General features: G+C 41.8%; 1 protein-coding gene across 1 annotated transcript in view; it reads right to left on the bottom strand.

Annotated features, from left to right (window-relative positions):
- The window catches only part of FNTB (farnesyltransferase, CAAX box, subunit beta), a 150602-nt gene that overhangs the window by 20303 nt on the left and 109023 nt on the right, over positions 1-21276 (bottom strand). Inside the window, exon 11 of the mRNA XM_086937107.1 lies at positions 14824-14938. Coding sequence (XP_086793233.1) covers positions 14824-14938 — 115 coding nt within the window. The remainder of the gene's footprint in view (positions 1-14823; positions 14939-21276) is intronic.

The raw sequence follows: 21276 nt of genomic DNA, 5'->3' as shown, positions 1-21276 counted from the left end.
TTAAATGTTTGCACTTAATGGGAAATGTGGAAGGGTTTGGTTTTTTTGTTGCCATGGTGAGACTCCTTACCACCTGCGTATGCGGTTTGTTAAGACCAAGACCTGGTCATTATTTAAGCTTGTGAATCTATAATCTATATGACCTGCATATGCGGTTTACCAAAATTGCTTATGATACTTAGTTTGTGGACTTCACTGGTGCCCTTTCATGAGGCTCTATAAGGAAAATGCTACTCACCATTATGCATCTGTTTTTGGCATGTAGAGCTGCAGAGTTGCACACTGTGCATAGATCGCCACCTAGTGTTGGGCCCGGATGTTTGCAGTTTGTTGTTGTCCTGAAAAGTTCTTTGGAAGTCACAAGATAGGGGACTCCTCCTTTGGACCACATTGCGCATGGGCATCGGCTCCATCCCCAGATTGTTTTTCGCCATTAGGGAAATGATGGCGCTTTGCAAGAAAAAGGAAGGATGTCCATGTAAGTTGTATCTAATTAAGAGAATACTGGAACAGACAACGGTAGACGGGGAGGCGGGTGGGCGTGTGCAACTCTGCAGCTCTACATGCCAAGAACAGATGCATACTGGTAAGTAGAATTTTCCGTTCGAGGCATAGGAGCTGCAGATTGCACACTGTGCATAGATTGTATAGCAGTACCCACTCTTAGCGGCGACCACCCCTATCTGTTGCAGTAGTTTGGAATAATGTTTTGAGAACAGCCTGGCACATTAGCTTGTTGTTTGGTTTGCACATCTACACAATAGTGTTTTGTGAAAGTGTGCGGTGTAGACCATGTGGCTGCTCTGCAGATGTCATCTAGGGGAATGTTCCCTAAAAATGCCATTGAAGCCCCTATCTTTCTTGTAGAGTGGGCTTTAGGAGGAACAGATAATGTACGTTTAGCTTTGTGGTAACAAATCTGTATGCATTTGACAATCCATCTACATATCCCAGATTTTGAAATGGGATTACCCTTGTGTGGTGGTGAGAAAGACACAAAAAGTTATTTTGTTTTTGGAAAGGGTTGTGTCCTTTATATGTAGTATAGCAATGCTCTTTTGACATCGAATGTGTGAAGAGCTCTTTCTGCTACTGTCTGTGGTTGCGAGAAGGAAACGGGCAGTTCCACCCATTGATTGGGATGGAAGGGAGAAAGGACTTTGGATTAGTACGCAGAACTACCTTATTATGATGCATTTGCAAGAAGGGTTCTTGAATGGTTAGTGCTTGTAGTTCACTAACTCTCCGCAGAGAAGTAATAGCTACTAGGAACGCAACTTTCCATGTTAAAAATTGAAATTCACATTTGTGTAAGGGAGGTCCCATTAACTGTGTGAGAACAAGGTTTAAATTCCACACAGGTGAAGGTGGTACTCGGAGAGGAATTATTCTTTTAAGGCCTTCCATAAAGGCTTTAATGGCAGGCACTCTGAACAGAGATAGATGTCTGTTTTGCAGATATGCTGCTATTGCAGCAAGATGTGGTCTAATAGACATATAGGCTAAGTTACATCTTTGGAGATGCAGTAAGTATCCTATGATGTGTTGAATAGACACATCTAGGGGATTAATATTGTTGTGACAATATATGACAACTCGTTTCCACTTGGCTGCATAACATGCCCTAGTGGTTGGACGTCTAGCTTCTTTTATGACATTCATGCAGTCTGGAGGACGGTTCAGATATCCAAATTCTAGGATTTCAGGAGCCAGATCTCAAGGTTGAGCTGAGCTGGGTCCGGGTGTCTGATCTCTCCACAGTTCTGTGTTAAGAGGTGTGGAGACAGGTGCAATTTTTGGTGCGGTACTACAGACATTTGTAGCAGTGTGGTGTACCACGGTTATCTGGTCCACGTTGGAGCAACTAGGAGGAGGGTCAGAGAATGCTGCTGTAGTTTGCGTACTACTAGTGGCATGAGTGTTAGAGGTGGAAAAGCGTACGCAAATCTGTTTGACCAGTTCATCCATATTGCATTGCCTTTGGACAGTGGGTGTGGATATCTGGCGGCGAAGCTTTGGCATTTGGCGTTTGTGGGTGGCAAATAGGTCTATCTGAGGTTGTCCCCACATCTGAAAGAATGGCTGAAGAACTTGCATATGAGTTCCCACTCGTGGGTCTGTTGTGTTAGTTGACTTAACAGATCCGCTATGGTATTTTGTACTCCTGGAACATGCTGGGCTAGAAGGAATATGTTCTGAGGTATAGCCCACCGCCTCCCTGCTTCTGTATGTATGTAATACATGGCTGTCATGTTGTGTGTGCGGACTAACACAGCTTTGTTTGTTACTTGCTTGTGGAAAGCTTTTAGTGCTAGGAATATTGGTAGTAACTCTAGATGATTGATGTGGAGTAATTTTTGTTGCGGTGTCCACCTGCCTTGCATGGTGTGTTGCAGTAGGTGGGCTCCCCGGCCGGAGATAGATGTGTGCGCTGTCAAGATTATCTGAGGAACTGGCTCTAGGAACGGTTGTCCCTTGGAAAGGTTTTTGGTGTTCCACCACTGCAGAGAGCGAGGAGTCCGAACGTCTACCAACACTAGGTCTGTTAAGTGCCCTTGAGCCTTGTTCCATTGACGTGATAAGCACTCTTGTAGCGGACGCATTTGAAGTCTTGCATGGGGTACCATGAAAATGCAAGAGGCCATCATCCCTATGAGTTGCATGAACACTCGTGCTGGAAGGGAGTGTTGTAGCTGAAACTTTGTTAGAAGAGTTTGCATGCTGGCTATCCTTGCTGGAGTGGTATAAGCTAGCGCTGTGGAGGTATTTATTGTGGCACCTAGGTATTGTTGTACTTTGGATGGTTGTAGATGAGACTTGGTGTGGTTTATTGTGAACCCCAAGTTGTGGAGCAGTTGGATTGTGGCATGAGTGGGTTCCAGGCATTGATTGTATGAACTGCCTTTTATGAGCCAGTCGTCGAGGTACAGGAAGACATGGATGTGTGGTCTTCGCAAATGCGCTGCCACTACTGCTAAGCACTTGGTGAATACTCTTGGTGCTGTTGTGACTCCAAATGGGAGTACTTTGAATTCATAATGTTGCAAGTCTATTACAAATCTGAGATACTTCCGATTAGCCTTGTAAATGGGAATGTCGAAGTATGCGTCATTGAGATCTAGAGTATCAAGGAAGTCGTTTTGTAACAGGAGTGGAAGGACCTGTTGGAGTGTGACCATATGAAAATGGTCCGACTGTATGTATATGTTTAGCGGTCTGAGGTCTAAAATAGGCCTTAGAGGGCCGTCCTTCTTTGGAATCAGAAAATATAGAGAGTAAACCCCCTTGTTTTGTTGGTGCACAGGAACTGGTTCTATTGCACTTTTTTGTAGCAGAGATACTACTTCTTGCTTTAACAGTGATAGATGTTCTTGTGGCATTGGACGCTGTTTGGGTGGAATGTGGGGGGGGGGGGGGGGGGGGGGTAGGTGTTAGTTCTAGACAGTAACCTGACTGAATAATTTGTCACACCCACCTGTCTGATGTGATGATGGTCCAGGCAGGAAGGAATTGTTGCAGTCTTCCCCCGCAGGAGTGGAAAAATGGGGGGGGGGGGGGGGGGGCTGGGGAGGAAAGTCATTGGGTAGGGGTAGAGGCAGAGCGGGAGTTGTTGGTTTTGCCTCTGCATTTGTTGTGGTTACCAATGTAACCCCCTCTCTGGTAGCCCTTAGTGAATGTGGATTGGCTAGGGGTTTTGTAAGACGTGGAGGGACTTTCCAAGGAGTAGCCTCTTGTGTTGCCTCTGTATGATGAGCACCGAAAAGAACGTCTGGGAGCTTGCTGCTGCAAGGCTCCCATAGATTTTGTGTATCAGTGTCTTTTTTCATTTTTTCTAAAGACACGTCAACATTTAGGCCAAATTTATGTGTCTCATCAAATGGCTGATTAAGGATAGAGTTTTGTACTCCAGGTTTAAAACATGAAATACGTAGCCAGGCATGTGTACGTAGAAGGGTGCTGGCATTGATTGCCCTTGAGGTGGTATCTGCAGCATCTAGGGCACAACGAATGGAAGTATTAGTAATATTTGTACCTTCCTGTATAAGTTCATTGGCCCTATTTTTGTATTTGTCTGGTAGATGCTGCATTATGGACTCCAGTTCATCATAATGAACTATTATATCTTGCCAGCAACGCCTGGGTGTTGGCAATGCGCCAGATGTTAGCTGCTTGGGACGCTGTTAGTTTGCCGGAGGCGTCAAGGAGCTTAGATTCTTTGTCTGGTGGTAAGGCCTCAACTGATGTCTGAGAATTAGCATGTTTACGTGCATTAGACACTACTAAGTAATCTAATGGTGCTGGACCTTTAATATGAACTGGATCTGTAGGGGCAGCTTTATAATTCTCAATGCGAGGATTGAGGACCCTAGCCCTCACAGGATCCTTAAAAAAGTCTGTTGCATGCTTGAGGACACCCTTACGCATTGGCAAAATGGCAGTAGACCTTTGTGTGTTATCAAAAGTGTCTAATAGGAAATCTTCCTCCACTGTATCGGTGTGTAAGTCCACCCCATGATATTGGGCAGCTCTTTGTACTAGTAGGTTAAAATCTAACGTGTCCTCTGGTGGGGAATGTCTGGAAGGGTATATATTGCCTTGTGGGATGCAAGGCACATCAGGGGTGTTCTAATCATCCTATGCATTAGGGACTGAGGGGGACTATTGGTCCCTGCTGGGTCATGAGCACCCCCACCTGTGTCATCAGAGTCTGTGTCGTACTGTACTCCCCCCATACCCTTGAGCCCTCAGATCTGTCTGTTCTCACCAAGGGTTTATCCTTTGTCCCACATGCAAAAGTAAATACCTTTGAACTCTACCGCGATATCCATTCTTTCTTGAGAAAAATTAGGCTAAAAAAGTTCTTCCAACAAAATGACCCACTGGAGTTAGACAACATAAGCAATAACATTGTAGCCTTACCATCCACATTCACTCCTTCTCTGCAACAAGTAGGTCCCGAAGTGGCTATTTTTGAAAAGGTTGTTCTTAAACGGTTAGATCAGGCTTTAAGATTCATTCCCAAACCGAGGTATAATATCTCAAAAGAGGAACATGATTCCCTTGAAAAACTGAGGAATGATAATACAATCGTGATAAAGAGCAGCGATAAAGGTGGAGGTATAGTCCTATTGGACTGTACCACATATGAAAATAACATGACCAAGATGTTAAGCGACCCGACTTTTTATAAGAAGATCAAATCTAACCCAACAGAGAGAATAGTTAAAACAATAAATAAATTAACCACAAAAGCTTTAAATGACGGAATAATAAATAAGAAAGAATTTGAATTTCTAAATAAATCGGACAGAAAGGTATCTTGCATCTATGGACTACCCAAGATCCATAAGGACAAAAAAATCCACCTTATCGTCCGATCGTCTCGACGATTGGAACGCCTCTGGAAGCCCTTTCGAAATATCTTCATCAGATTTTACGTCCATACATCTCACTTTCGCCATCTTATGTGAAAGACACAGGCGATATAATTGCGAAGGTAGAAAATCTGGCATATAACGAATGTAATGACATCTTAGTGACCCTCGATATCGAGTCGCTTTACAGTAATATACCCCAGGTAGAAGAGATTGAGGCCACAATGTGGTTCATCGACCTACACCAGATCCCCTGTTCCAAATCATTCATTAAAGACTGCTTGACCTTAGTCTTAAAAGAGAATTTTTTTGAATTTCGTGAAGATTTATTCTTACAAACCAAAGGTGTAAGCATGGGGGCCTCTATGGCCCCTTCGATAGCCAATATCTATATGATTCTTTTTGAAAGTAAATTCATTTTCAACGAAGTAGCTCCATTCTTCGAGTCTGTTTCCCATTGGTATCGGTACATAGACGATATCTTTTTCGTATGGACCGATGGGGAACAGACTCTGAAGGAGTTTCTTTCATGGTTAAACCTGACAGATGAAAACTTACGTTTTACTGCACATACCAACAAATCCAAGGTTGAATTTTTAGATATCAACATAAAGAACAAAGATGGTGCCCTCGAAGTGGATTTATATACAAAGCCCACTGCTCGGAATACTCTTTTACATTTTAAAAGTTATCACCCGCGATGTCAAAAAGACAGTATCCCCTTCTCTCAATTTTTGAGAGTAAGGCGTAATTGCACAAGCATAAAAGATTTTGACATCCAAGCTGAGATAATGAAGCAAAAATTTATCCAAAGAGGATACCCACATCGTCTTGTTCGAGTGGCGTACAAGAGAGCTCGCTTCTACGATCGGGATACCCTTTTAAATTCTCAAAAACAAAAATCTGACCCCAAATTGGTATGTATAACCAAACATTCAACAATGGACTCTACAGTCAGACAAATAATTAACTCGAACTGGCATCTGTTAAATGTACTTGACAATCAACAAAAATTACCGAAACCAATGTTTGCCCATAGGCGAAACAAAAATCTAAAGGACCAAATAGTTCACTCCCGCTATAAAGGTAACACAAGAAATATTCCTTTTATTCAAAAATCCATTGATGGAACAAATGCGATTAAAGGCACCTCACGCTGTGGATCTTGCCAGTCTTGTGACACCATTATAACCGGTGAAAATATGCAATTCAATAATACAATGATTCAAGCTAAAGAGTTATGGACTTGCAATACAAAGAATGTAATCTATTTGATTACATGTCCTTGTAACTTAGGATACATAGGGGAGACGTCCCGTATGATAAAAACTAGGCTGACTGAGCATAGGTCAGCCATTAAAACACAGAAGCTATCGGCCCCACTTGTGAACCATTTTATGGAATACAAGCACACACCAGAAGAGTTAAAGTGGCGCATCCTGGAGAAAATCCATTTACAGAAAAACCAAGGAGGTGATGAAATACGCAAAAAAAGAGAGGTTTTCTGGATTTTCACCCTTGGAACATTTAACCTTGGCTTAAACCAAGATTTACCTTGGGAAAAAGCGATAATATAGCAGTAACATCGAATTTATTCCGAAACAGTAGACATGAATAAGGCTCTAGCAATAATAACATAATGATAAATTGCTACTATTTAGGATATTCCGTATACAAATCAAAGTAAAGATACGGATGTTTAACCTACGGCTACATAATCAAAATACCGCTTTAAATAGAGGCGGAGTCTAATCTGGGTATAAATAGGAGTAGAAAAAGGACTTTGTATAATCCTCCTTTTCTACACAAACCGCTGACGGAAGCAGACGTATCTCGAGCCACTGAGCGAAAAAAACGGTAAGAGTCCGACAAACTCCGCAAAAACTTCGCAGTATCTAAACGGAACTCCGCGTAGCCAGGTTGCATCTACTTAACGCCCAATTCTAAACGTAGTTTTTTTCCCTGTTCTTCTTATACCTAGCGGGTGTTGTACCTTTAACGGACGTCAATCCCGTTGAACACAAACATCTGAATCATCGAGTGGAGAAAGAAAAAAGCGCGAAAAGTTCTGTAACCATCCGCTTTTCTCCAGCAAACGAAACGGAGGTAAAAAATTTAAAAACATGAAGGCTTGAGTACAGAGAACTGCTAGATGCCCGAAAACCAAACTGTTACTGATAATATCGTCCCATTCTGTGTTTTAGGACCGGCTACGAACCACACCTACACCGGAGGCAGGCCCCCGAATAAGCCCGTTCGTATTTCACACTGGTGCAACTAACCAACATATATATCTGTTTTGTTCCTCTTTGGGAAATCATCGCCTAGTAAAGGTAAATAACAAAAAAGAGGCAATTCTAAAGAATTTCAAAAAGACGAGGGTCTTAAATGTCAATCAATATAAACCCATACTTTCTCTGATCAAACAGGTGAATAACTATAGTAGCGACAACGCACTGTAGTGGCGAAATGATGGAAAACGCTTGAAGTTTCCTTTTTTAAAACCGGTGAGAATTAGATGAAGGTAGAAGCGAGATGGGAGCAGTGAATACTGTTTAAACAGGTAAAAATATGGGTCTTTGAAATTGAGAACAACAGAGATCAGTAAATAGAAACCTTTTTGAATTTTCCTATAAAATAATAAATCGCTATCTCTCCTTTCACAACAGATATCACATGCCTACTCCGAATATTAAAGGAAAGGTGCCTCACTCCCTTCATCAGTTTGTCTGAATGGTTTATATGAAAATTTGTTTTTAGGTAAGATCATGTTTAAGAAAAGTATTAATAAATAAGAAACGAAGATTGATAAACTAAAGAAGATCTTTTGTAAACTGTTCAAGTAAAATGTATCCTCCTTCGACTCCCTGAACTCAGAAAGGACAAGTGACAAGAAATTTGGTAAAATGAAGTTTTCAAATTAATTAATCCCTGCTTTTTTCAAAAGATATTTAAAAAAAATCGGTTCTTTAAAATGTAAAGAACGTTCCTTTAGAAAAATCTCTTTCTTAAACGTAGGTCTGTTAGTATAAAGAACTTAGCAACCTTCAGAAAATTAAATAGGGACTAAATTTAAAATAATTTTTTGAATATCGAAAAGGACTATTAGCGATATAAAACCCGCTCTTTTTGATGTCAAGCATTAAAATGTTACGCCAATTCCCAGTTAGCACTTTATGCGTGTTTAGTAATGTTCATCTTGTTATGTTAACTATTGAGAAACATCAGAGACTATAAGTATTATGTGATATATATGTTTTCCAACTTCTCTTTTTTAACAGTTCGTAGAAAAATACAAGTCTGGCTAAGAATATTTTTATCAAACAAATGATATTTTATCTTAGAATCGGTTGATATATTTATAATTAACAAAGAAGCAATGCACTGTTCCTTTGATGTCATCTAAAACACTGTTTTATTTCATTTAGAAAAAGTGGTTGAATATTCATTTGTCCTGATGAAGACAAAAGACTTTGTCGAAACGCGTTGACATACACAGCCCAATTCTTCTTTATCAGAGAGAATGTTTTATTGTTAATTGTTATGATTTCTTATGATGTGTTAAAGAAAGGTCACACTAAGAATCAATAGATTTTATTGTGTATATCTTGTATACAGATCTATATGTATTTATTCATTTTTTAATATCAGAATTAAAAATGATTTTTGATATCATTACAGTCCATTGCACTAATTTCTTGATTGATGTTTATATAATATGTTTTCTTAGTAGCCAGTTTCTTGTGTTGTAAGTCTGCCTGGGTATATACCTTTACATAAAAATCAGAGTCTGTGTCTACATCATCGTCTGGATTAGTGGATGGTGTAGGTGAATGATGTGGTGTAGGAGGAGGAACATTATGGGAAGGTGGTGGAGAAGGAACCCTTAATGGAGAGGTTGCAATGTCTCTTCTTTGGGGTGGGGGAGAGGTGCTGGCGCCTCAAGTGGTCTTTTCTTGGAGCTGAGAGTCAATTGACTGGCCTTAGGATCCTTTACAAGAGTTTTCTGATTGCGATCCGGTGTGAAAATTTCCTCTGAGTAGGGCAGATCCTTCGGCGTAGAGGTTTTTGGCTCCGTAGGTTTTTCGGCACCGAGTCGGTAGCTGGTCTTGGGTCTTTTGGCTTAGAAGTGTGCCCTTTTAAAATGTCTTTTACCGGGACCTGTTTTTTAGGTTCCGGTGTGTTTTCGGCTCCGAAGCGTATGAATCCGGAGCTTTAGGTGTTTTTTTACTCGGCTCAGAGTGCGGTTTCGGCATCGATGAGCCGCTGCTAGTCTTCGCACCGAGCGCTTAGGTGTCGGAGCAACGGTCGGCGTGGTTGAGGAAGAGGTCTTCTTTGGTGTCGGTATAGGATCGGCACCAGAGATAGGCTGGCTCGAGCCCGAGGCGTGCTGGTGTTCAGGCACGTCGACTTCCTCTTCAAAGAGGTCGTCGGGGATCGAAGCTGACGAGCGAGCCATAGTTCTCAGAGCTAGTCAGTCCCGAATCGTTTTCTTGGAGCGGAATGAGGCACAAGCGGAACAGTCTTTGGCCTTGTGCTCTGGTGAGAGGCAAAGGTTGCACACTTCAAGTAGGTCGGTGTGGGGAAACTTCGACCCACATCGAGGACACCTCTTGAATGGAGTCCTTTCCATGAGCCAGAAAGTAAGGCCTAGGTAGGCCCGAAGGCCTTCGTCGACGACCAGAATCGAAGACTTTGAATCTGTGAATAATCGAGTCGATGTGGAGCGCGATCGAAACAATACCGTTGAACTGGGTGAGGATTGCGCGCTGAAAAAAAATTGGTTCCAAACCGAAGTGCAGGAAACACATCCAAGCCCGATGGCGGAAAAAACAATCTGGGGATGGAGCCGATGCCCATGCGCAATGTGGTCCAATGGAGGAGTCACCTATCTTGTGACTTCCAAAGAACTTTTCAGGACAACAACAAACTGCAAACATCCTGGCCCAACACTAGGTGGCGATCTATGCACAGTGTGCAATCTGTACCTCATATGCCTCGAACATGCCTTTTTCTACAATGTGGGGAGACTCTTAGCTTTGAAAGATTCTAAGGGGGTGGGCTGTTTAAGTTTAGATCACCTTCTTCTAGTTTGACAAGAGTTAAAGGTTGTACATGGTATTATGTTAAATGGCTAAATGTCAATACTGCTTATTTAACATTTAAACAGAGTGTGGGAAACTATGAAATGTACCAATGGTGAACTGTAGTTGCATGCAAGTAACATTTTGTGATTATTTTGTTTTCTCCGGTATCTCTTGGATTCGGCAGTACTACATTTTTCTGGTGCTTTTTCTCACCTATCTAGTATGTAGGTTACATGATATTTGTTCAGCATAGACGTAGCCAAAAGGCAGTGGAGTACTGTGTAGGGCCAAAGACAAGTAGACAGTCAATGCGTAATAAGAGAGCAGCTGGGTTCTGGAAGCAGAGGTGTCTTGTTTCTACATTGTGGGGTAGTGTTTTTTTAAAGAGATGAGTTTTCAACTCTTTCCTGAATTGGAGCAGCGATAGGTGGTCCTGATGAACACAGGTATGCTGCTACAGATCGTGGGTGCATAGATGGAAAATGTCTACTTTCCATCTATAGTACACTATCCAACTCTATAGTTGGATAGTGTACTGCCTGCAAGTGTGCCAAAAACACCAGAGAGGGTGAGTGGTCCTCAAGATAATCAGGGGCTGCAGGTCAGGACTGCTTCGTAAATGATGGAGCTTGTTTTGAAGTCAGTAAGGAACGCCTTAGGGAGACAATAATTTCAATCAGGATGGGGGTGATACAATCACAATTTGTCAGGTCCTGGAAAAGATGTGCTGTGGCGTTCACAATGCCCTAGAGGTTGGCAATGTGAGGTCTATAAGGTAAAAGAATAGCTCTCCCTCCATCCACTTACAAGAGGAGGAGGAGGCTTAAACAATCGTTCCGAAGATGCGTATGGGAAGAATTTTTTTTTTTTTTTTAAGAGAGCTGTTACCAGGCATTCTTTCTTTTTTTGTCAATGTGTTCCTTGAGGGTGTGGTTGGTGTCCCGGGTCGATGCATGGACTTAGCATTTAGGGTTGGAGCCACAAAGGTTCACTTCATAGAGCCAGGTTTGTACTATTTCTTGCTTGTTGTTCTTAGCAAATAACAAATTCTATTTTATGGTTGAACTGCCGTAAGGTTCTTAGCTCTGGATGAAATGCAGGTAACGTTTGAGGTGTGAGGAGGCATTCAAGCAGAGTTGTATACTGTTATATTAGTGATTTTGATGCGGTTATCTTGGAGTAGAGCCCAAGAGGCCCCATGTAGAGGTTAACATCACAGCTGACCATATATTACTCTGGGGGACTACCACATGGCAGGGACATTAATATGGAGGCCACGTGAATGAACTGCTTACAGATGGAAAGGTTGGAGAAGGAAAGTTGGAGAACAGTGTATTCCATTCGAGACTCCAGGGTGTGGATAAGGGTTGGATGGTCGAATGTGCTGAAGGCAGCCAAGAGGTCCAGCTACATCAGGAGACTCCAGCTTCATATGTAGTCAGACAGCCATCATCTGTGATTTGAAATGTAGTGGTCTCTGTTATTCAGTGCGATCTAAAGCCAGATTGGTGGTTGTGCAAGAGATGGTGAGAACTGATGTGATCTTGGAGTTGAGCATAGACTGTTTTTCAATCATATGCTAATAAGGAGTAGGTTAGGGATGTACCATTAGATGTTTAGTTCAACAGGGTCTAGTACAGGTTTCTTTAGGTGTGGGAGGATCTGGCCCATTTTGAGTGCTTTTGTGAAGCTTCCTTAAGAGGAGGTATTGACGATGGTGAGCAATGGATGAGAAAGCTTTCTCAGAGAGAGCTTTGATGAAGGGCAAGGGTAAGAAATCTCCATAGGAAGTGGCTTAGAAGGAGCTGAGTAGGTCGGTAGGATCTGGGAGAGATAGGGCTCTGGGCAGCAGCCACTATGTATGTTGAGGTTCTTATGTCTTTGAAAACTTTACTCTTGTGTTACAAAAGGCACCTCTCTTTTCTTTTTCTCTATACTGTTTCTGTGCCTTCCATTAGGTATGCTTTTTGATCATCCTGTTAATTCTATGCAGACAGTTCCCAGGCTATCCAACCGTCTTCCTCTCTACAGACTCAGATGATTTCTCACTCATTTCATGTTAACCTTACTTAAAGTGAAATCCTCTCTCAGCATCTTCTTCTCATGCCCTTTCCACTCTCTATTCTATATCGTCCAACCTCCCACATATTTTTCCCCATTCCAACGAATTTGTTCATCTCTACCTTTGTGCTCTCTAATAGTAGTTAGTGCTCCTCTACTATGTGGACTTGCGGTCTATTCTCTTACATCTGAGGTCTACCTTTAATTCTTCCCTTCATCTTTTATTTTTTCACCTTCCTGCGGCACAAAGTACTCCACCTTTTCCCTTTCGTTGCTGGCTCCCCTTTCACTCATGTATTATTGTATTGTTTATGGATTTATTTTAACTTATAAAATCTATTCGCTGCCACACTATTCTGGTTTCAGTCTATTCTACTACCTGTAACAGCTGTTGTGTATCAGCTCCAGCTCCTATCACCTTATTCATCCCACTCTTCTGGTTTTACTCATATTTTCTCCTTGACTAGAACTGGAATTGCATCCCTCTCTATCCACTATATAGCTACTTTACAATTCTTTAACTCTCTACTAAAGGAACACTTGCCTACTGCTATGAGTTTATGGGTTATGTAGACAACTAGTACTCATTTCTCAAATCTGTTCGCTACTGCTTCTTTTTTTCAACTTTTTGAGGAAAATACTGTATAAATTGAATACAATCATGATGGAGAAGCATTGTTACTGATGACAAGGTAGAACGGAGAGACAAAAGGAAAGAATGTTCTGAAGCTCACCAGAATGCAAGTACTTAACAGTTTATTTTCTACAACTCATCTAATCCCCACGGAAGAGTCAAGAGGGAATAGAACCAGAGTGCAACCTCGTGATTACGTCATACCACCTTAGGTACTTGGATGCTGTAGGAATCAAGTCAACCTTGTCCATCCTGTCCTATATGTAACAATAGTAGCCTGCAGAGTCATAAAAAACATTTGGGAGGTTGCCTCATCCATAAATTATCATTGCATGCTTATCCATAGGTGACCTCTCACACTGGAGTAGGACAGTGCCACTCCAGTGGACTCAACCAAATAACATTGGGAGCTCTTAGATATTTGTTTTGCAGGACAAATTCACTGGTCCAGATCAAAAGTAAAATATAACTAGGGTTATACCCAAAGGAGATTTCTTTATTAATGGTTATCCCTGGAAAAGGTTAAAATCTGAATTGTGCTATAAGGGTAGAACATAATTGGTTTGCCTAGCCACTTGAGAATACAAACATGTTTTGATCTAACAATAGTGGCAAAAAACGTTCAAAGGATTACGTCAGGGTAAAAAAAGAAAGAAAACTTCTTCGGACCGTCTTATTTGGAATATCCTAACAACTGGAACACCAAGGTTTGAAAAACGCATGTTCTTCTTCACGCGGGGTAAATCCGTAAAAGATGAATTGGTACACACACCGCCCAAAAGAAACATCCAAGTACCTTAGGTGTTATGAAGTTATCCTCTACAACCACATTAAATGCAGATGTGTTGGCTACGGAAAGAAACAGAGATAAGCACAGACACTACCTTCTTTGCACACAAAATCCACTGTGCTCAATGTTATTTCCTTAGTGACAAACAAACGCACTCTTAAAATGGATTACTAGTAGAATGAATCATAGTAAATCATTATAAGACTTTTTTTATCACACCACATGCATCATTTGGTTATAATCACTTGCCATCAGACAGATGTTTAGAAATAAGAAAAAACCCATGTTGTTGACAATTGCAACTAGGTCATTCATAATGGGCAGGGTAACTTTGTTCTTAGCATCCTTGGTAATTTAAGAATTTTCTGATGTAAGAATGCAGAGATCTAGGCAAAGTAAAAAAAAACATTTTTTTAAATTAACATATATATTGAAGCTCTTTTACACTATACGGTGCGCCCTTTACCAGTATTAAATTTAAATACATTTTTAATAGGTAATGTGGGTGTCTGTAGTGCTGGCTGAACGTAAACTCTTGGTTTTAGGCTGTAGATAACCCTCATGGCTGCTTATAATTTCACAGTTAAATCATATAAACTAATTTTGGACAGAACACCACCACTTTCTGTTCATAATCTTTAGCAAAATTACAGATTGCATCAGACCATCTCCAGTAGCAAAAATAAATGCAGAGGTATTGATCGGTAAAGGTAGACAAATCAAGCATGACCACAAAAGCGGATATCAAAATTCTTGATAGTCAATAGAAAGAAATGTATCGTACACCAGATTACTTTATACTACTGATTGCCATACATAGACCTCAATTTGAGCTAACAAGCACAGGTGTACAGAACTCAGCAAAATAGTTCTTACCAAACGGTTCTCCGGTGCACCAACAATAACTTCATGGAGGATCTCACCACCGCCATAGTGCTGAGCTATAGACAACCCACTCAAGCAATAACAGGTGTGATAAAAATCTCTAGCCCTAGAAAAAAAAATACAAGACTTGTTACATCTTTCCAACATGTTACTTCCATCATTTTGTGCGCAACACTGCAATGTGGAGTAGAGTTTGTAGTTCAATAACACATTGACTAATAGGGACAGGTGAAACTCAAAGGTAAATGCACACTAGACATGTTCCCTTCAAATGTAATTTATTGCCCAGGAAGATACCATCTATTATGCCTGGTGTTTAATCAGCTCTGAGCTTGTTCAAATAAGGTGCTTTACTCCAACCCCCCCCCGCATAGATTACCTTTTGCTCTCAAATCATGTTGTTTTGATTGTCATAAAACTCGCAAAAAGAAAGACTATACAACAGTGGGAAGTCATTCACTGGCTTACAGCGAAAGTGCACATGGAATTTGAGATTTTTAATTAATACACAAAGGACTCTACAAGAAAGTCTTCATGGGATAACAAAAGGCTGTCCTCCATCACCTAAATTTAGCACACATTACATAAAATTTGAATCCTTGTACGCTTCTCTTTCGCCACCCCCAAGAGTGCTGGGAACTGGACTATGCGAGTGCCACATTGGGATACTCTCCCACAGACAACGTAAATAAAGAAAAGGTTCTTTATCTGCAACAAAATTGCTATGTTAGAGCTCCTTTGTTGTGTTAGCATTTTAAGTTGATAAACTTTCATAACTTTTATTCGGAGCCTGGTGTGCATTTACCAATACAAGCTGCCACATGCCTGCACCATGCATGAATATTACTTCCCATGTCCAATCATCAGAGGGTGCAAAACATTGGGTTTGAAGGTTTGGTTTGTTAAAGTGTTTAGAAAGTTGACCTTCGGCAGAATGAGGCATGAAACCCACAATTGTCTCAATACAGACTCCAGCTTCAAGCTGTTATTTATCATAAACGGGTTCACAAGCACAAACGCTTGTTCTATCAGTTATATTTCACCTTCTGGACACACAAGGGAAACAAAATCAAAAGTATCATGCTACAGGTCCCTCCACCATATAACAGTCAGCTCCCTTATTATAGGGAAAGGTTGAAGAGAGATGGTAAACTTGCAAGACTGATGTGGAAGGAACTAAGAGTGGACTGAAATAGCTGCAGGATGCTGGAGAGAAAGAGGGCAAAACACTGAAACTAACTGCTCCCAGCTGATGGAAGAAACATCAAGATGGAGGTGGGGTATTTGCTTTATTGTCCTAAGTAAATAATTACTGGAAACCCACACTTACCATAAGCATCTTTCCTATGGATCGGTCACCATTTTGGGTTGGTCCTTTCCATGGGCATGTCTCATACATTGTAACATGAAAAGCCAATGCATCAATCGCAGAGGCCAGAATAACAACATTACAGATTCATGTCCATTTTTAAACACTGTGAAGATCCAAATAATTTCTTTTTCAGCAATTTTGTCATGACACAAATCTTAGAAAGAGCACAAGTGAAGGCCGTAAACCATTACTAGAAGGAAGGTGTGATGAGTATCTTTAAGAGTTCTCAGAAATTGGGACCGAAAAAAGCCAATTTCATAATAAAAGCTCTGTTGTGCAAACTTACTATTCCTGTGACCAGAGCATAACAATTTGATAAATAATACTAAAAGATGGAAGGGCAGTATTGATGGCATAAGGATATCAGTCAGTGGAGGAATTCAAAAGCAAACATATGGTATAACATCTCCTCACAGCATAGAGGCACCAAACCTGCAACTGCACAAATCCAAAAAACTATACAGCAATGTCACTATTAAATATACTTATTGAATCCCCTACTTAAAAGGAGCTGGATCGATTGCCAAGAAGAAGAAAAAACATCTCAATGGAGAACATGAATGCAGTGTATAGTAGAAGTGATAAAGCATGCTACAAACCAATTATCTTGGAATGATTCGATAGCATACATTGTGGAAACATAATATGGTAGAAACACACAGACATACTTCTCAATACTCTACTCAAAGATGTAGAGCAGCTTTATAACTATGCAAAAGCAGCAGCACAGACTACCCTCTACCCCCAACACAACAGGACATCTGCAGAAGTCAAGCACCCAAGTACATACTGAAAGATGGATATACAAGGTAAGAAGCACAAATATGAGCCTGATGAGAGAAAAAGTAACCTATTTTTAGTAATTTCTGAACTACAGGGAACAGGAGTCTTCATGGGTTACAAAGTCCAAATACTGTTAGGTCCTCATCAAACTCGTGAGTGACCAGTATTAGTCTAGGATTTGCGACCAAACAGAACACTTATCTAATAGGTTGACTTATTTGCAACACATTACCATCACAGTGGCTACAAACGAGTCAATTAGGTCTGGGTAGCGAGCTCTAGACCTTTTGATGCCTGAAGATGGAGTATGTTAGAACCATGATAAAGACCAGATTAATGAGGTGTTAGACAAAGTGAGAAAAGGGATGTGGTTCCATTTGATTTCCATTCTTGACACTTTAAAAAAAAAAAAAAAGATTTCTAGTATGTGGGTGTTTGATATATAAAATTGGCTTATTGATAATCTGTTATTTCTTTAATAGATTGGACCTATTTGATGATTAGAACATACCATTCAAGCCTGATAGCTTGGTTTCTGGATTCTGCAAATACTAGATGGCTTGGTTGTAGGAAGCTGGCTCTTTATGTGATATATCAATAATCTGATATACTGTGTAAAGAGTCCAGGGGTTCCCCTAGTAGGGAACCGGGCTTGCTATGCGACCCCAAAGTGCTATATTAGCGGGTAGTGTGGTCGAGCAGCCTTAGGCTTAACACAGAGGAGTGCAAGACATTTGCAAATACTCACAGTGATCAATAAATGACACAAAAGACTCAAGAAAGAGATCTACACCCTTTTATAAAAATACCAAGTAACGTTATGTATGTTTAGGTATCAGAGAAATATCGTTCAGGTGAGTAGGTTTTCAAATATAAATTCTTTTCGCTTTAAAAAGTGGACACTGCAATTTTGGAGTTCTGCAATGGTATCCTATGGAAGGAAGAACAAGGTCTGCAAACAGGTATAAGACAGCGACTTACAAGACCTATCTCTAGGAGGTGAGTGGTGGGCAACGTCCAAGGTACCACTAGCAGTCCACCACCAGCGGTGGTACGAGGCGGGTGCAGGGTCCAAAAGCATCGGGAGCCCAATAGGTTTCAATTGGGATTGGTCACTGCTAGGAAGCCAGTAGGATTGAGACAACGTGTGGGGCCAGGCCTTGAGATGCTTGGGGACAGAGGGAACCTTTGGTCCTCTTCGCTACGGCCCAGGGATGACAGGTGCAGAGTGTCTTTAGGCCTCTGGTTTTCTAATCAGGGAGCAGTCGTGTTAGAGGGGGCCAATATGCAGAGGCTGCAGATGACATCATGGAGTCCAGGAGAGGTTTGGGGAACCTTGCTGGCACCGGAGACCCACTACAGCTCAGGTTGGAAGAGACAGGTGCAGTGTTTGCTTCAGGTGTCAGGTTTTGGCAGGTCCGGAGGCATCAGAGTATCTTCTTCTTGAACAGGTCCACTGTTCACGAGAGGTCTTGGTCTTTATTGAAAGCAGGCAGTCCTCCCAGGGTTTTGGAGGCGCACAGCTGCAGGATGAGATGTCTTTGGCACAGAATAGATGGGAGAATGGCAGACTGATCAGCTGGGGTCAAGTCAGGTGCTAGATTTCATTTTCTCTGCGTTCACGGCATTTCATCTTCGTATGTCGCCAGGATCCGCCTCTCTTGTGCTAGGGAGTCCTCTAAATGGTGAGTTTTGGGGAGTTAGAGTAGTAGCCAATGGGCTACTGACAATTGGGGTCACTATGCCTCCTTTATGACCACTTCTTGTGGGAAGGAGGCATAACTCCGTCCCAGAATACCTAGGAATACCATCATTAAGATGGCTACCTCTGACCAAATTGAGTCCACCTCACAGTTAGCCCACCTTAGGGGTGGTACTAGCCAGGAGGTGGCACGCCTACGTGACTAGCTAATTGTTCACCCCGTCCAGATGCCAAGGGGGATCTGAACAGGGGGAGGTGGCTTCCTCTTGTCATGTAGTTCCTATACAACCTATATAGGATCTGCGATTTTGGACAACATACACTGCAGGATTGATGTTAGACTGATTCTAGACAACCCCCATCGGGTATGTTGGCCTGTGTACCACCTAGCTCACATTGCCACTAGAAACTCCTCTTATCAGGGAGAGAATAGTTCTTGGCAACTATCGAACTAGACAACCATGATCCCTCAGGAACGTGGAAACAATGTACTACTTTTCGCTCAGTCACTTGTGCTCACTTAGTCTCAAGAGAGATACACAGAATAACCGGTATGGACCATTTTCAATAAGCACTTGTTGAACATTCGTTATTCTAGTGTAAAATAGATTGGCTGAAACAACCATTAGACCATAACCGTTATAAATGATTAGAAGCACTAAGAAAGTAAAAGGATGTTAGATTTCTACCATTTTACTATAACCATAAATACAGGCAAGTATATAAAATACATGACAATAAAATGTGTACGATGCTACCCTAACTAGATGTAGCAAAATGTACCTAGCATGTATTTTCAGCCAAGCATCCCTCTAGGATAAAGTCAACCCCATTACCTGAAGTGAGAGACTGTGGGACCCCATCTTGGTCTGGAGTTGGACACCCCGCAAGGGATGTTAGACCACTGCGAGCTGCAGTATCTGCATGCAGGAACCTCAGCGTCTCCGTGTGTGTGTCGGAAGGGAAATCCAGATCTCCTCTGCTTGTCTCAGCAATATGTGATGTTTTTATACCCAGAGGTCTCCCCAGGGGTTCTACCTTGCTGTGCCACTTGTCAAACTTAGGATGGCATCAAGAATGAACTTAATACATAGTTATTATACAGGAGATGGTAGTCCTGCTGAGTTTCCAAAATCCTCACGCATAATGTATGAGGCTTTTACCAGGGAAAATCCTGTGTTCTGTGTGCAGTGTCGTATCTAAGTAAAATGTCAGTCCCCAAGAATTGTTGGGTGTAATGTAGGGAAGGGTATAGGTGAAAGGTTACGATGTTACCTGAGCCTATGTTGGGGTTCCTATATGGAATATAACATTCTCCTGAGAGGGAGCCAGATTCATATTCCAAAGGGGACAACTCCTTTGAAGCTCGCCATCCCAAAGAGGCTAATCAGCAGGTCATCCTGTAGGAATGATTGCTACACCCTCTTCCCACACAGGCTTTAGTTCTGGGTCTCCTGAGAGCGAAGACTCTCATCCTAGGATGTGAGATCAGTGTCTCGGGTGTCAGGCCTGCAGAATCCAGTCAGCAAGCACATCAGAAGCTGGTAGGTTTTCATAGGGGCACCTCTAAGCTGCCCTCTGGCTGCATGTATTGATAAATCTAACACTGGCATCAGTGTGGGTTTACCAAGACAAGATGTTTGGTACCAAACAGCTCTATTTTCAGTGAAGCCATCATGTAGCTTGGGAAATCATTTTCCCCAATGACCAGTACATGTTAAACAAGCATTGGCATAGCCAATAGGTCTCGCCTTTAGGATCTTAAAAGTGATTAGACATGCAACAGTTGATGTGGATGCTTCCCATAATCCAGAACTTGGGACAGAATAGAAAGCAGATTTTAAATCCACAAAAATGACATAAATACCCTTTTTCCAGCAGGAAGGTTTTCCAATAGATCAGGTTAAACCTAAAAATGTTGTCAAGAGTGCTAACTTTCGGGCGAAGGCCCGCCTGTAAATAACTAAATATATACAGTCTCTATTGCTCAGAGTAAAAAGTAGCATTTAAGTGAGGTCAGCCTTTTTGTCCTTCTCCAGATCACTATCCCGTAAAGCTTTTGATATCCAGATGTAGAAAAAGCACATCTCTTTATGCCTCAGTCAGGGGTGGGGGGGGTTCATGTTGAAGACCCTGTTGAAATGCACAAAGGCTGTGTCTGGAGAGGCCGGAGAAAGAAAAACTACTACAAACCAGTTTTAGTAGTGCAGACAGAATCCACAATCTTCATCTCCTGTGACTCTTTAAAAGTGGGACCCACTGACCCATTTGTTGTTTCAGTTCCAAGTTCTTTGCCCTGCATTTCCCCCGGTACTCTGCAGGAAACTCCCTTGCTTGGTCAACCAGAGCAGACTTCTGCCTGGCTGCCAGCTTCCCAGAGGTGATGGGATACCATATGGAGTCTGACTTGTAAAGAAGCTGCACCCTATCCTGAAGCACCTTGAGGCCAATGTGCCGAGAGAAGGAACCCCAACCCCGCAGGAGGTGGGCCTGTCCAGGACAAGCCAGAAGCCATTGACCCCTTAGCTTGAGCCTGTTCACCCGAGAAGGCAAAAGAGGGCAATCGGAGTTCTCCTGGGACCAAGCG

This window comes from Lissotriton vulgaris, chromosome 9 (genome assembly GCF_964263255.1).
Source record: "Lissotriton vulgaris chromosome 9, aLisVul1.2, whole genome shotgun sequence".
In the NCBI taxonomy this organism is placed as follows: domain Eukaryota; kingdom Metazoa; phylum Chordata; class Amphibia; order Caudata; family Salamandridae; genus Lissotriton; species Lissotriton vulgaris.
Note: the sequence above shows the minus strand (reverse complement) of the source record. Positions and strands in the feature narration are given on the sequence as shown.